This window comes from Panthera onca, chromosome D3 (genome assembly GCF_046562875.1).
Source record: "Panthera onca isolate mPanOnc1 chromosome D3, mPanOnc1 haplotype 2, whole genome shotgun sequence".
NCBI classification, from domain to species: Eukaryota; Metazoa; Chordata; class Mammalia; order Carnivora; family Felidae; genus Panthera; species Panthera onca.
The window spans coordinates 20350882-20370617 of NC_138350.1; the positions used below are offsets into that span (position 1 = coordinate 20350882).

Genomic DNA, 19736 nt, shown 5'->3' on the forward strand with positions numbered 1-19736 from the left:
CCCAATCCTGAGGAAGGCAGAACAGGAAGACAAAAAAAGCCTATCTAGATCACCAATAATTGTGACAATGCCATCCTAGCAGTGAATGGCCTACCTAATGACTTATTTTACCAGAGAGAAAAAAGTTGACTTTGCTTGCCATTGCTACTTTAGGTTTTTTTGTTCAACAAAATCCAACTGGATGGCTCTCTGAGCTTGGCCCCAGTTTGTGGCAACATAGTTAAATGCATCACGAAAATCAGAATTGTCGGTAAATACAGGACCTGTTATGGGGCCTCCCTCAGGAAAATCGTGAAGAAAATTGATAAAAGCCAGCACAAGTACACATGCTCCTTCTGTGACAAAACTAAGATGAAGATGAGTTGTGGGGATCTGGCACTGTGGTTCCTGTATGCAAAGAATAGCCCATGCTGCCTGGACACACAACACTTCTGCCATCACAGCAAAGTCAGCCCTGAAAGAATTCAAAGACCAGTAGAAGTTCCACCATTTGAAACATCACTAGTCTATAACAAAGGTATTAACTTATGTAACAACAACAAAAAAATCCAACAGAATAAGTAATCTTTTGAAAGCCTAATTTGGAAATCACTCCCCCCTTAAAATCCTTCAGCAGATCGTCCTTAGAATACACTCTACACTGGTTACAAGGACCTGCATGAACTGGCTGGAACCAGACCACCTTCATATCGACATCATTCTCCCTATTCATATCCTAGGCTTCTGTCACACTGGCCTCTCACAATTGTTTCTTCTGCCTGGAACGCTCTTTGTCTCAACCTTCATACACTGACTAAGTCTCACCTTTCTGGCACCTTCTCGGAGACACCTCCCTGCCCACCTTTGTAAAGAAGGTCTCTTGTTATTCTCTACCACAATGCCCATCTCTTTCCCTCAGAAGTTTTCATTTATCTCACTTGTTTACTAAGGTGGCCACACTCAGTCTTTCTCATTACCCAATTAATTTCCTTTGGAGTATTCATCATAATCTGTAATTACCACATTTATGGACTGGGTATCTACTTACATCTATCTCCCCACTACAGTGTAAGCTCCTTACTGGGAGGGATCTTGTTTGTGCTGTTTACCTGTGCATCCCCATTGAATGGGAATTCCCCACTCTGAATTCCCCTCTAGAATGAAGGATATTCATGGATAATGTTCTGTACCAGTTTGTTTTTTAAGTAATCTTTACGCCCAGTGCGGGGCTCAAACTCATGCCCCAGAGGTCGAGAGGCATGCTCTACCAACTGAGCCAGCCAGGAGCCATTAAAAATTAAGTGTAGGGACACCTGGGTGGCTCAGTAGGTTGAATGTCCGACTCTTTGATTTCGGCCCAAGTCATGATCTCATGCTTCGTGAGTTCAAGCCCCACGATGGGATTCTCTCTTTCCCTCCCTAAAATAAAATTTAAAAAATATATTAAAAACAAAGTATAAAAAAAAAAGTACAGTAGCTGACACACAAGAGGCGCTTCCATATTATTTATTATAAGTGTATGAATAAGGTTGAAGAGGTAAACATACACCAAATTATCCTAGTCTTTGTAAATCATGCTTAAGAGTAATATCTTTTTTTTTTTTAATGTTTATTTATTTTTGAGAGAGAGAGACAGAGAGAGAGAGGCAGAGAGTGAGCAGGAGAGGGGTAGAGAGAGAGGGAGACACAGAATCTGAAGCAGGCTCCAGGCTCTGAGCTGTCAGCACAGAGCCTAATGCAGAGCTTGAACCCACAAGCTATGAGATCATGATCTGACCCAAAGTCAGACGCTTAAGCGACCAAGCCACCAGGCGCCCCAAGAGTGAATTTCTAGAGGGGCACCTGGGTGGCTCAGTCAATTAAGTGGCCTACTTTGGCTCAGGTCATGATCTCACAGTTCATGAGTTCAAGCCCCACATCAGAATCTCAGCTGTCAGCACATAGCCCATTTCAGATCCTCTGTCCCCCTCTCTCTCTGCCCCTCCCCAGCACGTACATGCACTCGCTCTTGCTCTCTCTCTCTCTCTTAAAAGTAAATAAACTTAAAAAAAAAAAAAGAGTAAATTTCTAGAAAACTGGAGAGAAGCAAAACAAGATCACTATACCAATCTATGCCCACTAGAGCTGCAAGAAACTTTAAAAAATCTCACACCAAGTGTTGGAAAAAAATGAAAAACAACAGATTTTTATATATTGCTACTAGGAATACTAAGTGGTCCAAAGAATTTGAAAAAGAGTTTGGCATTATTTTACCTATAACCCATATACTCCTAATTATAGACTTAAAATACAGTATCAAGTACAAAAAAAGCTAGCTAAAAAGGACTATTTTTTTAATTTCACTTTAATAAAGCTTAAAAATAAGCAAAACAAATATACAGTAAACTGTTTAGAGTAACATACGTATGTATTAACACTACGCAAACAAGGAAAAATACAAAAATAAAATTCAGATAGTAGTTACCTATGAAGGCATTGGTTCTCAACTAGGGCCATTTGGTGATTTCTAGAGACATGTCTGGTTGTCGTGACCTGCAGGGCACTACTGGTATCTAGTGCACAGAGGCTAGGGATGCTGCTAAGCATCCCACAGTACACCAGACAGCACCCCCACCACAACACTGCCATTTTGGACCAGATAATTCTTTGGTCTGGAGATCTGTCTTATACATTGTATCATGTTTAGCAACATTCTTCACATAATCCTAGCTGTGACATATAAAAATATCTCCAGACATTGCCAAAAGTCCCCTGGGGAGGCAGTATCACCTTCAGTTCAAACCACTGCTCTCAAGGGAGGCAGAGGATGAGAACAAGGAAGAGCAGACAGGTGGTTTCACCAGCATGGGTAATGTTTACAGTTGTTCAGTTTGGCTTTTTCCAACTGGGATAAAGAACCAAAGAACGAGATTTCCTTTGCAAAGGTCTCTGTTCATGTTTACTGACTGTAATCTTCTACTGAGTTTAACCTTTGCGATGTATTCGTAGGCAAAGAAGCCTGCAGGTTAGACACTACATTTCCACATTTAGACCTCTTTCAGAAGAGAAAATGAAGATCAACCCCAAACTGGATAGATCCAACTATAAAACAGTAGAATTTCAGACATCCTTGACAATATTAAAATATTATCTACCTGAGAAGAGTAGCCATCAGGAGACAAGTTTTTGCTTGTCTCTGTTTTGTCTTTTGAGTTCAGGACTCAGACCTAACAGTATGAATAAACAAAACCACAAACGCATTTTATCAATCTCACCCTGGTATCTTCGCTGATATAACCACACATGACCTTTTCATTCTTGACCCACAGCTCACCAGCCTGTGCCCTGAAAAGATATACATGCAAGAGTTATTACAAGTCTTACATAAACCAAGAAGAAACAGGGATGACTTCAGGGTGGCTCACTGTACTCTCATATTTATCCTCAAATGACCTGGCCAGTTACAGATTTCCAGAAAGCCATGAAAAGATTACACAACATAAAGAATTCTCAGAGTGTACTGAATTTGTATGACAGTTCTTAATCTGGGACTCTATAAACAACATGTCATTCTCAGGAGGGATTCAGGAAATCCATGATTTCTCTGAAATCATGCAAAGTTTTCTGGGCAGAGAATTATAACTTTTGTCAAATCTCAAAAGGGTCCACATCACAAAAACAGTTAGGAAGAACTAATGAACAATTTTGCTAATCCCAGCCTTCAACAGTTGTGAAAGTTCTGTGAACTTTCTCATGAACATGGAGTTTCAACAGAAACAAAATCAATCCTAATATCAGAATTAGAAGATAAGCAGTCATGGGGGCATCTGGGTGGCTCAGTCAGTTAAGCATCTGCCTTCGGCTCAGGTCATGATCTATCTCGAGGTTCATGAGTTCGAGCCCCACATCAGGCTCTGTGCTGTGCATGCAGAGCCTGCTTCAGATCCTCTGTCCCCCTCTCTGTGCCCCTCCCAGGAGCTGCTTGTGCGTGTGCACACACTTGCTCTCTTTCACTCGCTCTCTCTCAAAAGTAAATAAATAAAAACTTAAAAAAAAAATACTTTAATAAAGAAGACAAGTAGTCAGGAGGCATATAGGGACAGGGTTCACATTCAATGGAGGCCATTCTGCTGAAAAGTTTTCATGGCAATTTGGTATTGCATTTGGGGGGCTTAATGTCTTTTCCTCTGCAACTTTTTAAGGGCACAAAATGGACAGACAGTTCAAAGAACATGGCCTTCTGAGGAGATCAGACTTGAGTGGAATGAGTCCCATCAGGAATCTAGGTTCTAAGAGTCACTGAACTAGCTGAATAGCCATGGGGAAATAACTCTGTGAGGCCCAGTGTCCTTATCTTAAAAAAGGAGATAATGACATCTACTTTGTAGAGCTGTTCTGAGAAACCAGATAATGTGGGGAAACTATTCTGGACAGTGCTGGGATAGGAGGTGCTCAAGTAAGTACTAGCAGGTATTTGCATTAGCAAGAACTATACCACTGGTAAATATTAACACAAAATGCTATTCTGGAAAGGAAGTGGTAGCTGTTATCTGAGTACCTCATAATCATCCCTCAACCAACCACTCAAGCCCTTCTCTTCTACCAACCCCAAAGCAATCTCCTGTCTGGCCCTAAGCAATCAGTCCTCATAAAAAAAGAAGAAAAGATAAAATCAAAGCAAGGAAAATGCTGTGTACCATGAGTCACAGGTCAGCCTACCTGAGAAACACTGGACAAATCAGTCAGCCTTACTGGCTTTCCCTCCCACCTGTAAAATGAAGAAAGCTGGACCAAGTCCATGGTTTTTAAAACATGCTTCCCAGGGGTGCCTGGGTGGCTCAGTTGGTTAAGTGTCCAACTTAGGCTCAGATCATGACCTAACAGTTTGTGGGTTTGAGTCCCACATAGGGCTCCTCAAAGCCTGCTTGGGATTCTCTTTCCCTCTCTCTCTGCCACTCCCTGACTCATGTTTTCTCTCAAAATAAATAAATAAACTTAAAAAAAAAAAAAAATTAAAATATGCTTCCCAGCTCTGCTTTCAGCAACAGGGGTGCTTTTTGGCATTCCTCTGCTCAGTGTGTCTGTGAGTGGACAAGTAGCAAGCCTTATCTGAGAAGGCACTTCTGTTTCTTTAACAGAAGGAAGGATGCAATGTTCCCAAGATCTCTGAGTTCTATTAGCAGGAAGTACTCTGCATACAGGCTACTGAATGCTAGATTAACCAGATCTCTAAATGGAGCTCATTGTTACTGCTCTAACTCACCAACTTCTGCTAGTATGTATAGACAAAGTAGTGTTACAAAATTTGGGCTTAGATTCCTGCACCTCCACTCCCTGTGGAGGTCAAGCCACAATCTGAACCAGTTTTTGAAAAATCAGTATATGTGGTTAATAACCCTGCCCCATCCATCTTCTACAGCTCTTGGGAAGATCCAATGAGATACTATAAATGAGAGGACTTGGTGAACTATGAAACAGTTATCATTCCAATGGAAATGGTTCTTTATAACACACAGAGAAAATGCAATCGTGACCTTTGCTCCTAAACCTAAAATCTGCTCTTACCCAAACAGGAATTGAGGTTGGCCCTGAGGTAGCTTCTCTTGTCTTTTCCGCAGATTCAAGGGAAGAAACAGAGCCACTGACAGATGCAAGTGTAAAATCCATATCCCCAGGGCAAAACCCAAGAGTGCACATGGCTTCCTACAAGAGAGGCAGAATGGCACATGGCCAACTCCCAGGAGGGTAAAGGTGACCTGGGGGGCACTAGTCCTTAATTATGTAGCAGCTTGGGCAGGCACTTCCCCTCCCTTTTCTATCAAGTGAGCTGCTGGGAGTCAGTGATCTCCACTATCTTTTACAGCTAAATTTCATCATTCTGTGAATATGAAGTTAAAATAAACGCAGAGTATGGTCGCTGTAGTGTCATCCACACAGCACAACTTTGAACAACCTAAATGTCCAGCAATGGCAGACCAGTTAAGTAAACAGAGTATCATGGAACCATTAAAACAATATTTACAAGGAGTTTTAACTTCACCAGAAATGTTTATATGCTTTTAAGTGGGAAAAAAAGGATACAAAATAGTACACATAGTATCACCATCTAAGTAAAAATACAAGCATGTGTATGTATATATGAAAATAAAACACTAAGGGGAGCCTGGCTGGCTCAGTCCGTAGAGCATGTGACTCTTGATCTTGGAGTTTTGAGTTCAAGCTCCACGATAGGCACAGAGATCACTTAAAAATTTTTTTGGAGGGGTACCTGGGCAGTTTAGTCGGTTAGGTGTCCAACTTCAGCTCAGGTCATTATCTCACAGCTGGTAAGTACAAGTCCCGTGTTGGGCTCTGTGCTGACAGCTCAGAGCCTGCAGCCTGCTTCGGATTCTGTGTCTCCCTCCCTCTTTGCCCTCCCTAGCTCATGCTCTGCCTCTCAAAAATAAACATTAAAAAAAATTTTTTTAATTAAAAAAAAAATTTTGTTTTGAGAGAGTGAATGAGCAAGCAGGGGAGGGACAGAGAGAGGGAGAGAGAGAATCCCAAGCAGGCTTTATGCCAAGAGTCAGATGTCCAACCGACTGAGTGACCAGATGCCCCTAAAAAATATTTTTTAAAAGAAAATACTAAAAGATCACACCAAAATTTAAACATGGTTATCTGCACATAGTAGGCTTATATACCACTGTAAATTTTCTTCTTTATACTCTCTGTATTACCCAAATTTTCTAGAATAAATGTTTTCTTTTTAATTATGAAAACTGTTTTGGGCTCTTTTTTTTTTTTAATTGTATATAAAATCATATATACTATATGTTCTCAAGCCAAAAAGGGTACTACATTTTGACAGAACTGTGTCAAAATGTTAACAGTGGTTGATTCTGAGTGGTAAATTGTTTCTTTTTCCTGCTTCTTTAATCTGTTTTTCAAATGGTCTACAATGAGCAAGTATTATATATAAAAATATTTAGCATATGCTTGGTATCTAGCATTTGATGAACAAGTGGTACTTAATATTAATTCTATAACTAGGAAAGACATTCCAACCGAATGGCCACCAGAGAATCAAATTCAAATCAGAGAAGATCCCAGATGATCCTCTGCAGTACGGCAGATCCAACAGGAAACCATACACACACACACACACACACACACACACACACACACACACAATTTTTTTTTTTTTTTTTTTAAGTAAAAAAAGAAACCTTAGCTAGTCAACAGTCCCAAAAACTCTATCTGGAAAAATGAGATTTGTTCACAATGAGATCAAATAGACTTCTAAGGGGCGCCTGGGTGGCGCAGTCGGTTAAGCGTCCGACTTCAGCCAGGTCACGATCTCGCGGTCCGTGAGTTCGAGCCCCGCGTCAGGCTCTGGGCTGATAGCCTGGAGCCTGTTTCCGATTCTGTGTCTCCCTCTCTCTCTGCCCCTCCCCCGTTCATGCTCTGTCTCTCTCTATCCCAAAAAAAAAAAAAAAAAAAAAAAAAAAAATAGACTTCTAAGTCTATCAAATAGGTTTCTAAGTTCCACATTTAAAAAAAGCAAAATGCTAATTTTTAGGAGATCATACAATACTTTTCTTTTAAAACTTTACTTTTTTAAAAAAATACTGATTGCAGTACGGATTAAAGAATACATGGAGAATTTAGTCAGAGAAAATCAAAATGTTTACCTTCGAAGGAAAAATGACATTTCAAAGGCAGGGTCTCAAGGTAATGGAACTGTCTCATATGTCCTTATGTATTAACTCAATTACCGGGTGAAAAGACTAAGTTACAGAAAAATTATTTAATAATTATGACTTTATATAAATAATGACTATCTTTTTTTATATGAGGTCCCAGAGCATCTTCCTTTTTTTTTTTTTTTTTTTAATTTGCATGCCTCCATGTAGAAAAAAAAAGTGACTTTTGATTCAGCATAGGAAGACTATAAATAAGTCTTCTGGAGAAATGGTAGATTTTGTGGCTTACATTTAACCATGAATGAGCAAAATATTAGGACAGATCTTTAAAAGTCTAAACCTGACGTTATGTCAGGAGTTTTCATTTCTATATCTGGTACCATATGGATAAGGGCACTTGTGCAGAAAAACAAGAATTGTAAGAATGAATGGCATCTGAGTGGGTTTCTAAACCAGGGCTCAGCTAACTATAGCCTGCAGGTCAAATTCAGCCCATCTTCTATGTCTGTATGGCCCACAGCTAAGAATGGATTTTATATTTTTAAATGTTGAACAAAACAAAAAACTAAGAATTTGGGACAGAGACCTGAGACCCATGTGGCCTGAAGTGCAAAATCTTTACTCTCTGGTCCTTCACAGAAAAAGATTCTAAACCAAACACTTCATTTTGCAGAGTAGACTCAAGAGTCTCCCTGACCTGCCCACATCACCCTGCTAATCACCAGCAGTGCAGGAGTAGATTACAGCTTTCCTGACTCCTGGCCCACCACTTTGGAGACACTAGCTTGTACTGGAAAGCGTGAATCTAGGTTGCATGTCTTGTTTTGCTCGAGGCTTAGTCACTTCGTGGGCTGTGCTTTAAAATCTTCTAAGATTTTTCAAGGAATCTTGACCCTTCAACATTTTAAAAAATTTTTTTTTATTTTTCACTTATTTTTGAGAGAGCAGAGCACAAGTGGGGAAGGGGCAAAGAGAGAGGGAGACACAGAACGCGAAGCAGGCTCCAGGCTCTGAGCTGTTACTATAGAGCCCAATATGGAGCTCGAACTCACAAATCACGAGAACATGACCTGAGCTGAAGTAGGACGCTTAACCGACTGAGCCACCCAGGAGCCCCTTGATCCTCCAACTTTTAAAACGTCCCCATTTGGGGGAAAAAAATAATTCTTTATCTTTTCTTTCCTTTAGGATCAGTAGTTCAGATTAATCAAACAGGTCTAGTTGAGGAAGAAAAGTTCTTTACAAAAAGGATTCTAGCTAACAAAGGTAGGAGAAATGACTGAAGTAGAAAAATCACCCGGGCACCTGGGTGGCTCAGTCAGTTAAGCATCTGACTTCGGCTCGTCATGATCTCTTTTGGTTCATGAGTTCAAGCCCCGCATCGGGCTCTCTGCTGTTAGTGCAGAGCCTGCTCGAGATCCTCTGTACTCCCCTCTGTCTGCCCCTCTCCTGCTTATGCACATGTGCTCTCTGCCTCTCTCTGTCTCAAAAATAAATAAACATTAAAGAAAAGAAAAAAGAAAAGAAAAGAAAATCACCATCTTGCAACAATCATAAATGAGTGAAACCATTAGGAGAAAAGTTGATGGGGAACTTCATAATGGAGGACCAGACTACATCACCAGAACCCACTGGTCAATTCTAGTGCCATTAAAAGTGAGTCAACCAGATGTAAATATGCTCGTGTTATACATAATGAATTTCAGGAAAGAGACCATTTTTTCTAAGAAGGATTTGTTTTTCATTATACACCTTTTTGCACTGTTTGAAGGCCTTATTCTGTGGACAATGTGCTCTTTGAATTAAAAGGCCCTTTTTTGCTCTTCTCCACAAACTGAAATTTAGGGATAATTATAATAAATCAAGAGTCATGCAATATGGTTAAAAAGGCAGCAAACCAGGAACTACTGTGCTAGTCATTTTGTATCTCCAAATATGTTTTTTAATCTGTAAAATGAGAAAGCTTGATTAAATACATTCATCTAAGGCTTTTTCTAGTTCTAAAATTATGAGTCTATACCTCCTTTATTACAGAATACCACGTGGCTTCAGCAACTTCCACTCATCTTAAAACCACTATAGCGCATTTTGGGATTTTTTCCAGTTTGCTTCAGCAACAACAATCTAACATTTTAAGCTATTGTGTATTTTATCATACAGACATCCACATGCCTCCAATGCTGTATGCAGCCCAGTTACTACACTAGATCCTACTTCCGTTTACTAGCTGATAAGTCACGAGTGATGTAATATCTACCTGATGCCAGCAAATTCCACCTTCTGAGTGATATAGGCACATGTGCTGACCTAAGGGAAGACAGAAAGAGAAAGACTATGAGATTCAACAATACATCAAGGCCATAAAAGGTCACAAAGAAAGTCTCCTGCCTTTCTAATTTCTTCTAACAACCCAAGGTTCAATTAATGTGGGAGTAATAGATTTACCCCATAGGGAAACCTGCTGGGGCAGGTATAACAGTAGGTTCTTACGAGTGTGGCAAGTATAGACAACAGTAAGAATAAACGCCTAGGCTCACTAATACACTTATCTTCACACATGTTTGCATATATATCTACATTTACATACTCATTTAATTACAGAACATTGATTTATTATTTCAGCTCTCAATTTATAGAATGGAACTCTCTCCCATCCAATAAAAAAATGAGCAAACATTTTTTTCTGAAAATATACACTGTATGAAAGAAAATTCTACCTACAATGCGTTGCTTCATAATACTCAAAATGCTTAATAAGAAGAATGTTCAGTACCAGCTTGCAATGAACTGATCATTTTAGGTGGAAAATGTTAATTCAAAATAAAGAAACCAAGAAAACAGGAGCAGGATGTGGCAAAAAGCAGTCTAACCTGGAAGCAACAAAATCTGGGTTCTAGCTTGGTGTCAACCACTGACTGGTTTTTTTGGCTTGGGTAATGACTTACCTTTTCAATCTGTTCTCACATCTATAAGTTAATAAATTTATATGGGTAATAAATACCTGTCCACAGGGAGGTGATGTGAACATCTGAAAGCTAAAGTTCCATTCAAATGTAAAACGATATTATAATTTACCATCCAAACAAAAAAATGTGAAGTAAAAATCTATAAACAAGCAAATCAAAGCTCAAAAAAACTACAAAAAGAGAATGGAAGAAGATACACAAAGAATTTACAATAATTATCTATGATGCTGGAATTGGAAAGGATTTTATACTCTTCTCTCCACTAAATCTATCTCTATGAGGAACACGGATTATTAATACAATGGGAAAAATAAGAGACTTTTTTTTTTTAAATCATATCTTACCAAACTTTTCTTTAATCGCCACATATCCCCTCGGCCAATATACTGATCCTTAAAGGTTAATTCCACTAGGTCAAGGGTCACATCCTAAAAGGGATAATCAAATATATCTTTCTGCATTACTCTGCCACACTTCATAGTCTTAAGATAATGCACACTAAGCATGAAGAACCATTTTAGCAAGAAAAAACTACTGGAAGACCATCCAATAACAGAAACCTGACAAACAGAATTTCATCCTGCCAGGAAAGACTTTTGAGCACAGATGATAAGTCTACAACAGATGCTACAACAGCTGTATCATGATTAAGTGAAAAGAGTACCAAAGTAATAATTCTGTGTTTAGTCTTGACTCTGGCACATAAACAGGCCACTGAGCTCTGTGTTTTATTTCTTTAGAGAATGTAAATAGTATCTTATACACAATAATTTTTACCTATTATAACATCATTTCTCATTTCAGAAAAAAAAAAAGAACACATACAAAAATTATAATATTTCAATAGAAAATTTTACTATTAGCTTCACAAGCAGAATATATATAGAATCTTTTTAGGACAAACTTTAAAAAAAAAAAGGTGAGGGCTTTTTTTTTTTTAATTTTTTTAACCTTTGCTGATTTTTGAGACAGAGAGAGAGCGCATGAACGGGGGAGGTTCAGAGAGAGAGGGAGACACAGAATCTGAAACAGGCTCCAGGCTCTGAGTTGTCAGCACAGACCCCAACGTGGGGCTCGAACTCACGGACTGTGAGATCATGACCTGAGCCGGAGTCGGACGCTCAACCAACTGAGCCACCCAGGCGCCCCGGGTGAGGGCTTTAAATGAAACCTACATAATACCTATAATCTAAATGACCTATATACAACCACATATTTAATAGTCCAACACTATACTTAAGCAACTCATTATTACCTTAGAGACCTAACCTTTAGGAATGGTATTAATCATTCCCAAAAGATATTCAAGTCCAGAACCAAAACGTACCTTAGGGTCTACAACATTCACATAAACATCTTGATAAGGTCTTAGACGGAACACTTGAGTCACGGTCTGGTCCACGCTAATAGTTTCTGAAACAGAAGAAATCTGGATCAGATAACATATTCAAAAGAAGCAAGTTTCTAATCTATAAATACTCATTTGACATGCAACACAAATGATCCTTGGACATGGGCAAGAAATATTCTCTGCCTTCCAGCATCTTAAAGTTTTGAATTCTCTGCTTTTTAGGTGAAGCAAGCAGGTGAAATAAGCCTGAGCCTCTAGCAATTAAAATACGAGAAAGACAGAGGGGTGCCTGGGCCAGTTAAGTGTCTGACTTCAGCTCAGGTCATGATCTCATGGTTCGTGGGATCAAGCCCCACACCGGGTTCTGTGCAAAAAAAATAAAATAAAAAATAAAATAAAATAAAATAAAATAAAATAAGACAGAAATGGAGACAGAGGAAAATAACGAATTTAAGAAGCAACTTCAAAAAGTTCAAAGAACTGCTGAGGCGCCTGGGTGGCTCAGTTGGTTAAGTGTCCAACTTGGTTCAAGTCATGATCTCACAGTTTGTGAGTTCAAGCCCCACATCAGGCTCTGTGCTGATAACTCGGAGCCTGGAGCCTGCTTCGGATTCTGTGTCTCCTTCTCTCTCTGCCCCTCCCCTGCTCACACTCTGTCTCTCTCTCTCTCAAAAATAAATAAAACAGGGGCGCCTGGGTGGCGCAGTCGGTTAAGCGTCCGACTTCAGCCAGGTCACGATCTCGCGGTCCGTGAGTTCGAGCCCCGCGTCAGGCTCTGGGCTGATGGCTCGGAGCCTGGAGCCTGTTTCCGATTCTGTGTCTCCCTCTCTCTCTGCCCCTCCCCCATTCATGCTCTGTCTCTCTCTGTCCCAAAAATTAAAAAAAAAAAAAAGTTGAAAAAAAAATTAAAAAAAATAAATAAATAAAACATTAAAAAAAAAAAAGTTCAAAGAACTATGAAAGTTCAGAAGAGGAAGGAGATCATTTCTCACTTGGAATTAAAGTAGAGAAGGTAGATAAGAGAGAAACAAACTTTTCAATGAACCCATACATCTGGTAAATAAAAAACATAACAGGTGGCAGGAAATGGGATGGTGAGGCTAAGGAAGAAACTATTAGGATTTGGATTTTATAAAATATTTCCCCATCATATTGTATTGTAATGGACATCACAATCCTTTAGAATACATTATAATTTTTTTTCTTTTAAGTACTATTTAAGGAATTACTTTATTTGCTATCAATTAACATTTTGGTTCTTTGATCCCCCATGGTAAGGGGATCAGATCCAGAATGAGAAAGTAGAATGGCGGCTCTGCCTCCTCCACTTACTGACTTCAGACAAGCTAATTCACCTCGCTGAGATTAAGTTTCCTCACTCAGTCAAGAGTTGTGTGGGAAGACAAAAAGAAAGAGACATTACAAAAAGCTCTCAGCACAGTGCCTTGCATTTGTGATAGGTAATGATCAATGTTTCTTTATCCTGTCTCACCCAGAGTAGGCACTTCACACACATCTTGTGAAAAAATATTTAGGAAAGCATGCTTTGCCAACAGTTGTTTTGTTTTGTTTTGTTTTGTTTTGTTTTGTTTTGTTTGGAGTTAAGCATAAAGCTTCACCTATGCAGGTTAACTTTCCCCCTGACAAGAAAGATGGCTTCTTGGGGTGCCTGGCTGGCTCAGTCAGTAGAACATGCAACTCTTGCTCTTGGGATTGTGAGTTTGAACCCCACATTAAGTACTGAGATCACTTAAATAAATAAACCCTTAAAAAAAAAGATGATGATTCCTTCAGTGCCCTCAAGATGCTGACAAATGACATTCCTTGGCAGTTTCAATATCTGACAATTTTTTTAAGGGAACACAATTTGATAAGGAAAGAAGTACGCTGCCCACATTCCCTGAGATTATGAAGAGACATTTCTTACAGTTTCTGAAACAGTTTCTCTAAGTACAAAAATCTTAGAGAAGACAGATGGAATTCTTACCTTTCTGTAAATCTTCCTTAAGTGATTTGACCTGCAAAAGCAGAGGGCTGGAGAAAAAAGCAACAAAGAGATGGGATGCTGTAAGCGGTAATTAACCAGCTTTCTTCACCCCCCAACAAAAGGCAAATAGATCCCTCTGGACATAATGTAACCTGCAGCACAACAAGGGGAGAAAGTTCTCTTAGAAACAAAGAAACTATGCACTTGCACTCAAGGAAACAGATAAATGCTACACAATTTTCAGAGTTCTCATTTCAGCTTTAAAAACGAAAGAATAGACTACTTTTTAAAAGATCCTCGGTTTATCAAATCCTAGAGAACAGGAACATTTTTATGTAAAAGCTAAGAGCTGTCTTGCCCATCAAGCCCCTTAAACAAAATATTCAGAAACATCAGCCTGTCCAATTAGTTCCCTTGATCCTAATGAGAGGTTTACCTGTATTCATCATTGGGGTGAGCAATCTCCACAATGTCTCCAAGCTTGATGTGAGGAAACACTTTGGGGTTCATGACTAGCTCATCATCTGAAAGATAATTGGGCAATTTCAATTAGAAAAGAGACTCATGTGGGCAACCAGTTATGGTATACGTTCTCAGGTTGGGTCATCATAACCTCATACAGGGACAAAGCTAGTGAGTAGATGAGTGGGTCAACTTTTGGGGACCTTTGTCCTCAGAGATCATGTTCTTTCTACTACCACCCCAACGATCCCAGGGAAAAAGCAGTCCTTGCTCTCTGGAAATTAAACCTCTGGGACACCTTACTCCCTTGAGTTATCACATACCTGGCATACACCGGGAACAAACCGTCTGGGTGCCACAGATACAGCACAATCCTTTACATTTATATAGTGTTCAAAGAATTTCCAAAAATACTGTCTTAATGTGATCCTCATAATAAATCTTCGGATGTAACAGAAGTGAAGAAATGATGTAGGTGATACAGGCCTAAGGGTAAACAGCTGATAACAGTACAACCAAGACTGACTACTAGTCCAGGGTTCCTTCTGCCTAAAGCCTACCACCTCTCATGTCATTAAAAAGAAAAAGAAAAAAAACAAGCCAAATAAAATGCCTTAAATTTTAGGAGGCAGCACTTGATCAGGGAGAAACTTTGGATACCAGTTCACATTAGGGTCCAATGAGACTCTTAAAATACAAGGAAGACATAATTTCATATGTTTATCTCCCCCACCCTCACTGGGAGTGGGGAGAACTCTTTCTTATATAACAAACTCAGAACCATAAAGACAGAGTGATTTTTTTTTTCTGGTTTAATTTTGAGAGAAAGATATGGTCTTTAATTATGCTAAAATCCATGACAAATAAGTATATCTAAATTTCAAATATAATCAAATCCAACAAAAATTCAACCTAGGATGGCAAAGCACTGGGTTAATACCAAATTTTATTTGGTACATTGCTTCCATTGAAAGTTTTATGCCAAATCCTCTGTGATGCCTTCCCCTAACTTCCATAGTCTGAATTAAACTCCCTGAGCACTGAGCACAAATTCCACTGTTTCATTTTATCTTTTTTTTTTTTTTTTTTTTTTTTTTTGCATATCTGTCACATCAAGCTGAAAGCTCCTTAAGGACAAGGGACCTTATCATATTCACAACCTTTATGTTTAGCATAGATACACAGCTAAGTTTGTTGGATGTGTTTTTAATCATAGTCTTGAAGGAGACTGGGTATAGCACCTAGCTATAGTAAACTATACATTGTATAGTAGACTTGTGTACATTGTATATACACTGTACATACTATAGCCTTGCATCCTTCCCTCTGACAAGTTATTTCTGTTGTCTATTCAATTCTATTCCACAAATGTTTAGGCAGCATCTATCATTAATAGACATTAATACAAAGTCTAATATTAACAAAGGTCTGCATTTTAGCAGAAATTGTAGTTTGTTTAAATATCTATTTTTGAGACAAAGAGAGTACAAGCTGGGGAAGCACAGAGACAGAGGGACAGACAAAATCCCAAGCAGGCTCCGTGCTGTCAGCACAGACCCGACAGAGCCTCGCTCTCACAGATCATGAGATCATGACCTGAGCTGAAATCAAGAGTCAGACACTTAACCGACTGAGCCACTCAGGTGCCCCAAAAATTGTATTTTAAATATAGCAACTGCCTGGTATATATTGTCCTGGTAATTATAATGATTACATTTACTGAGTGGCACTGAGCATGGTACTCTGCTAAATACTTTACATACATCATCTTACTCAATCTCCACAAACTTTATGATATAGAAACTAGTGTTTTCCCTTTTGGGTAGTCCTTGCCCTTGGGAGACTTACACATACATAAGAGCAAATACACAGTAAAACATAATTTTTAAATGACTGATCGTATTGTTAATTCCAATTTCTGAAGCAAATAAGGTTGTTAGGACAGAAAGGAAAATTATTTCTTTACAAAAAGAAAAAAATCGTATTACTAATTGCCATCCTATTCTGCATATTTATAGACTCAAGGTGTTAAGAGAAACAGAGAAACTGTTCTAATGTGCTTGAGGTTGTAAGTAAGATAAACTAGGGGCTTGCCTGAGGTCACAGGGAAAGTTAGAGGCAGAGCTGAAAAATCTCGTTTAGCACAGAACAATATGCTGTGTCCTGCTCCTTCTTACTATGCCTAGAAACCAGGCAAAGGTTCATGCTTTGATCATACCTAATGTATATTTACTACTGCTCTCAATGAATGTAAGTTTTTCTTATCTGCCAAACCAGTGCAGACTAGGATTTTATAGAACATATATAGTAAATACATAATATAAAATACAAATAAATGGAAGGTAGTAAACTGGCAACATTCACATCGTTCCTTAAAAATCAGAACACAAGTGCTTTTAGAAGGGGCCTGTGCTCTCGCATGCTACTGCCCTCCCTGCTACTGTATTACACTTGCTGCTTCGCTCAGTTAAGTCACTTCCAGCCTCTATTGTCACGAGTCAGTGTGTCATTTTTGAAGCACTGGACACACTAGAACCTCAGCCAACTTACGCAACCCCCCAAAACGGATCAATACTGACCACTGCCCCCAAAGCCCTTCTTGTGGATGACGAGTTTGTAGACCTTTGTTGTTCTCATCTTGTACTGTTGTTTCCTTCAGCTGTTCCAAGCTTGGGGGAGAGAAGTCATCTTGCCTCCCTGCCACTGAAACACAAAAAGGCTGGGATGTCAGATTTTTCCTTGCAACTGCTCTTTGGTTTTAGGCCAGTGAATATACCAGTACTGTTCAGATGAGTGGCAGCACCAACTCTTGGATGAAATCACTCCTCCAATTACGAGGAGGGTTGGAGGACCAAAAACAAAAAAAACAAAAAACAGAAAACAACCACAAAATCTGGGAACAAAGGGGAATTCAGGCCAGGGTGGATTCTAACTTCCAAGAATATATTCTATCACACCCTGAAGGGAAACCTTGTAGTGAATTGGGCACTCACTACCTTGTCTCTATCTAAAACAATAACACCCAAATATTAAAGAGATCTTGAAAGAGGTTTAGCGCATTCATTTTGTAGATGAGGAAAGTGAGGGCCAGAGCAAGGGACTTGCCCAAGGTCACTCAGACACTGAGACACTCCCACCGTCCACGTTCCGCGATCAATCTCCTGGGCAAGGAGAGTATAAACAGGAGGAAGGCAGGAGTTCGTTCTCCGAACGTCCATCTGTACACACTCTCGGCGGTTCCTCCTCCCCAACCCTCATTTCACAGCAGCGGTCACTGCAGCTCAGAGGGATGGAGACTTGTCTAAGATCACACAGCGGGCTGGGGAGTGGGAAGTGGACTCGAACCTGGGTCACGGCCCCCTCCCTCAGGCTCCACAAACCCGGGCCCGGCGAGTAGCCCCACTCACCCGCAGCTCCGGAGCCCCTTCCCCCTTCAGGCCGGGACTCCGAGGCCCCAACCCTCCCGAGGTCCCCTGCGTCTCCTCGGGACGCCCCGCCTACGGCCCCACAGCCCTTGCGGCTTCCGTGCCGGACCTCGAGGAGCCTGCCTGCCCGCCCCAGCCACAGAGCGCTCACCTGAGAACCCGCGCAGCTCCGGTGGCTCCGCCCCGGGGCCCCGCCCCCTTCCCGCCCACCTGCCCCGGGCCGCTCTGGCCGGGCCTCCTCCTCATCTCGGTGTCCGCGCCACTTCCCCATCCGGGGCTCTCGCCAGGGGCGGGGCGTCGTGTGCGGCCTCTAACTCCGGCGGCCTCCTGCGTTTCCCGCCCGGTGACCCGACCGCAGCCAGCCTTAGAAAGAAAATCCTTTTATTCCCAGACATTATCACATAGATCCGTACCGGGAGCTTCGTTTCCGATTCAGTCCCTCGACAGGGCAAACTCAGGCGAGTCTCCCCGGATCCATTAACGGTGTTAATGGACCCTCGCCTGGCCTCACCGGGCTAGTGAATAGCACAAAATAGTTTCCTGGAGAACTTTTGTAAAATGCAAAAGCTGAGCACTCGCAATTTAATGCGATGGACAGTGCTGGGAAGTATTCATTTGGGTGCCCTTTTCAAGTCCCTCCAAACCCCAAACGATATTCTGTACCTCTCTGGTTGTTAATAGCTACAATAGCTTTCACAGACGCCCTTATGAAATGGTCACGTCCCTATTAGGTGGCTGATACTCTCACAGACGGGTGAACAGGGGACACTAAACTCCTCGGAAGGAAGCTCCTGACCCGATCAAGTCCAACTTGGCTCTGAAGGCTGAGCGTTTAACCAGCATCCTTGTTACACGCCAGAGCTCAGTCTAAGCCCCTGTCAGGACATCTTTCTGTTGAGAAAATCAGAACTGCCTCGGCTGTGCCTGAAACTCTCCAAGAGCTCCTGACAAGTTGCCATCTCCATCGAATTGACTTACGGCTTTTGGAAATTTTCTGAATGTTTAAAGAAAAAAGCGTCACATACCACAAAGGAGTGGGGAGAAGAGGCTCTGGCAAGACAAGAGTTTCCTTAAACATCCATATTTTACTTTAGGGTTCAGAAGTTGAAGGACTATAAAATAATTGTAATTTTTTATATTAAAACATGAAATCAAGTGTACTGCAACAGTTGCAAAAAGACTTTCAGGGATAAAATGTTAAATATAAATAACATTTTAATGTTGCTAATTCAGGGGACCCGCTCAGATCTCCCCAGACTTTTATCTGCAGCAGTGGCTGGTAGGAAATTCTTCCATCCCAGAGGGACTAATGGAATTCTCTCTCCCTGGCCTTCAAGGAAATTTGATTTCTGTCTTCTGAGAGATGTCCATGACTGGCGTTTTATCTTAGAAATGCAAATATTTCACTTTTTAACTTGGCAAAAATTAGTAAAAATCTTTGACAGGTTTTGAGCTTTTTAAAAATTGTCAAAGTCTGGTCAAGGTTAGGGGAGGCTGGAGCAGTTAGCTCCTGTACTGGGGATCTAGTCCAGGGGATCCTTGGTTCTAAGATCACTATGTTACAACCAGCTGCACAATAGCCTGTTTTTGGCAGTGTGACTGCACCAGATCCTTCTCTTTTCTCAGTTTTCTGCCTTGTCAGATGGGAATAAAAAGTACATGTATATCCTTGTTCACAAGGTGTTTGAGGGTCAAATGAAATGAGGAACGTGTTACATTAGGTCATTGAAATTAAAAGAATTTAAAATGCTATGTATAAATGTAGAACATTATATATATGTATTTTTTAATGCTTTTATTTATTTTTGAAGGAGAGAGAGACAGAGTGTGAGTTGGGGAGGGACAGAGAGAGAGGGAGACACAATCCGAAGCAGGCTCCAGGCTCTGAGCTGTCAGCACAGA

General features: G+C 40.5%; 1 protein-coding gene across 10 annotated transcripts in view; it reads right to left on the minus strand.

Moving 5' to 3' along the window:
- DEPDC5 (DEP domain containing 5, GATOR1 subcomplex subunit) overlaps positions 1-18085 on the minus strand; it is a 127164-nt gene extending 109079 nt beyond the window's left edge. For 8 of the 10 annotated variants that reach the window (XR_009604170.2, XM_060612614.3, XM_060612615.3 and 5 more), the window contains exons 1-8: positions 17817-17964; positions 16989-17112; positions 14384-14471; positions 13948-13994; positions 11937-12022; positions 10954-11037; positions 9901-9950; positions 3234-3303 (exon numbers count right to left, since the gene is read on the minus strand). Coding sequence is in view for 9 of the 10 variants with exons in the window: in XM_060612614.3 (XP_060468597.1) it covers positions 3234-3303; positions 9901-9950; positions 10954-11037; positions 11937-12022; positions 13948-13994; positions 14384-14471; positions 16989-17046 (483 nt within the window). In the remaining variant the exon portion in view is untranslated. Of the gene's footprint in view, positions 1-3233; positions 3304-9900; positions 9951-10953; positions 11038-11936; positions 12023-13947; positions 14100-14383; positions 14472-16988; positions 17113-17816; positions 17965-17985 lie in introns of those variants that run through there. The other 2 variants (XM_060612608.3, XM_060612616.3) reach the window with 2 other exon arrangements.
- Between the last annotated feature and the right edge of the window lie 1651 nt (positions 18086-19736).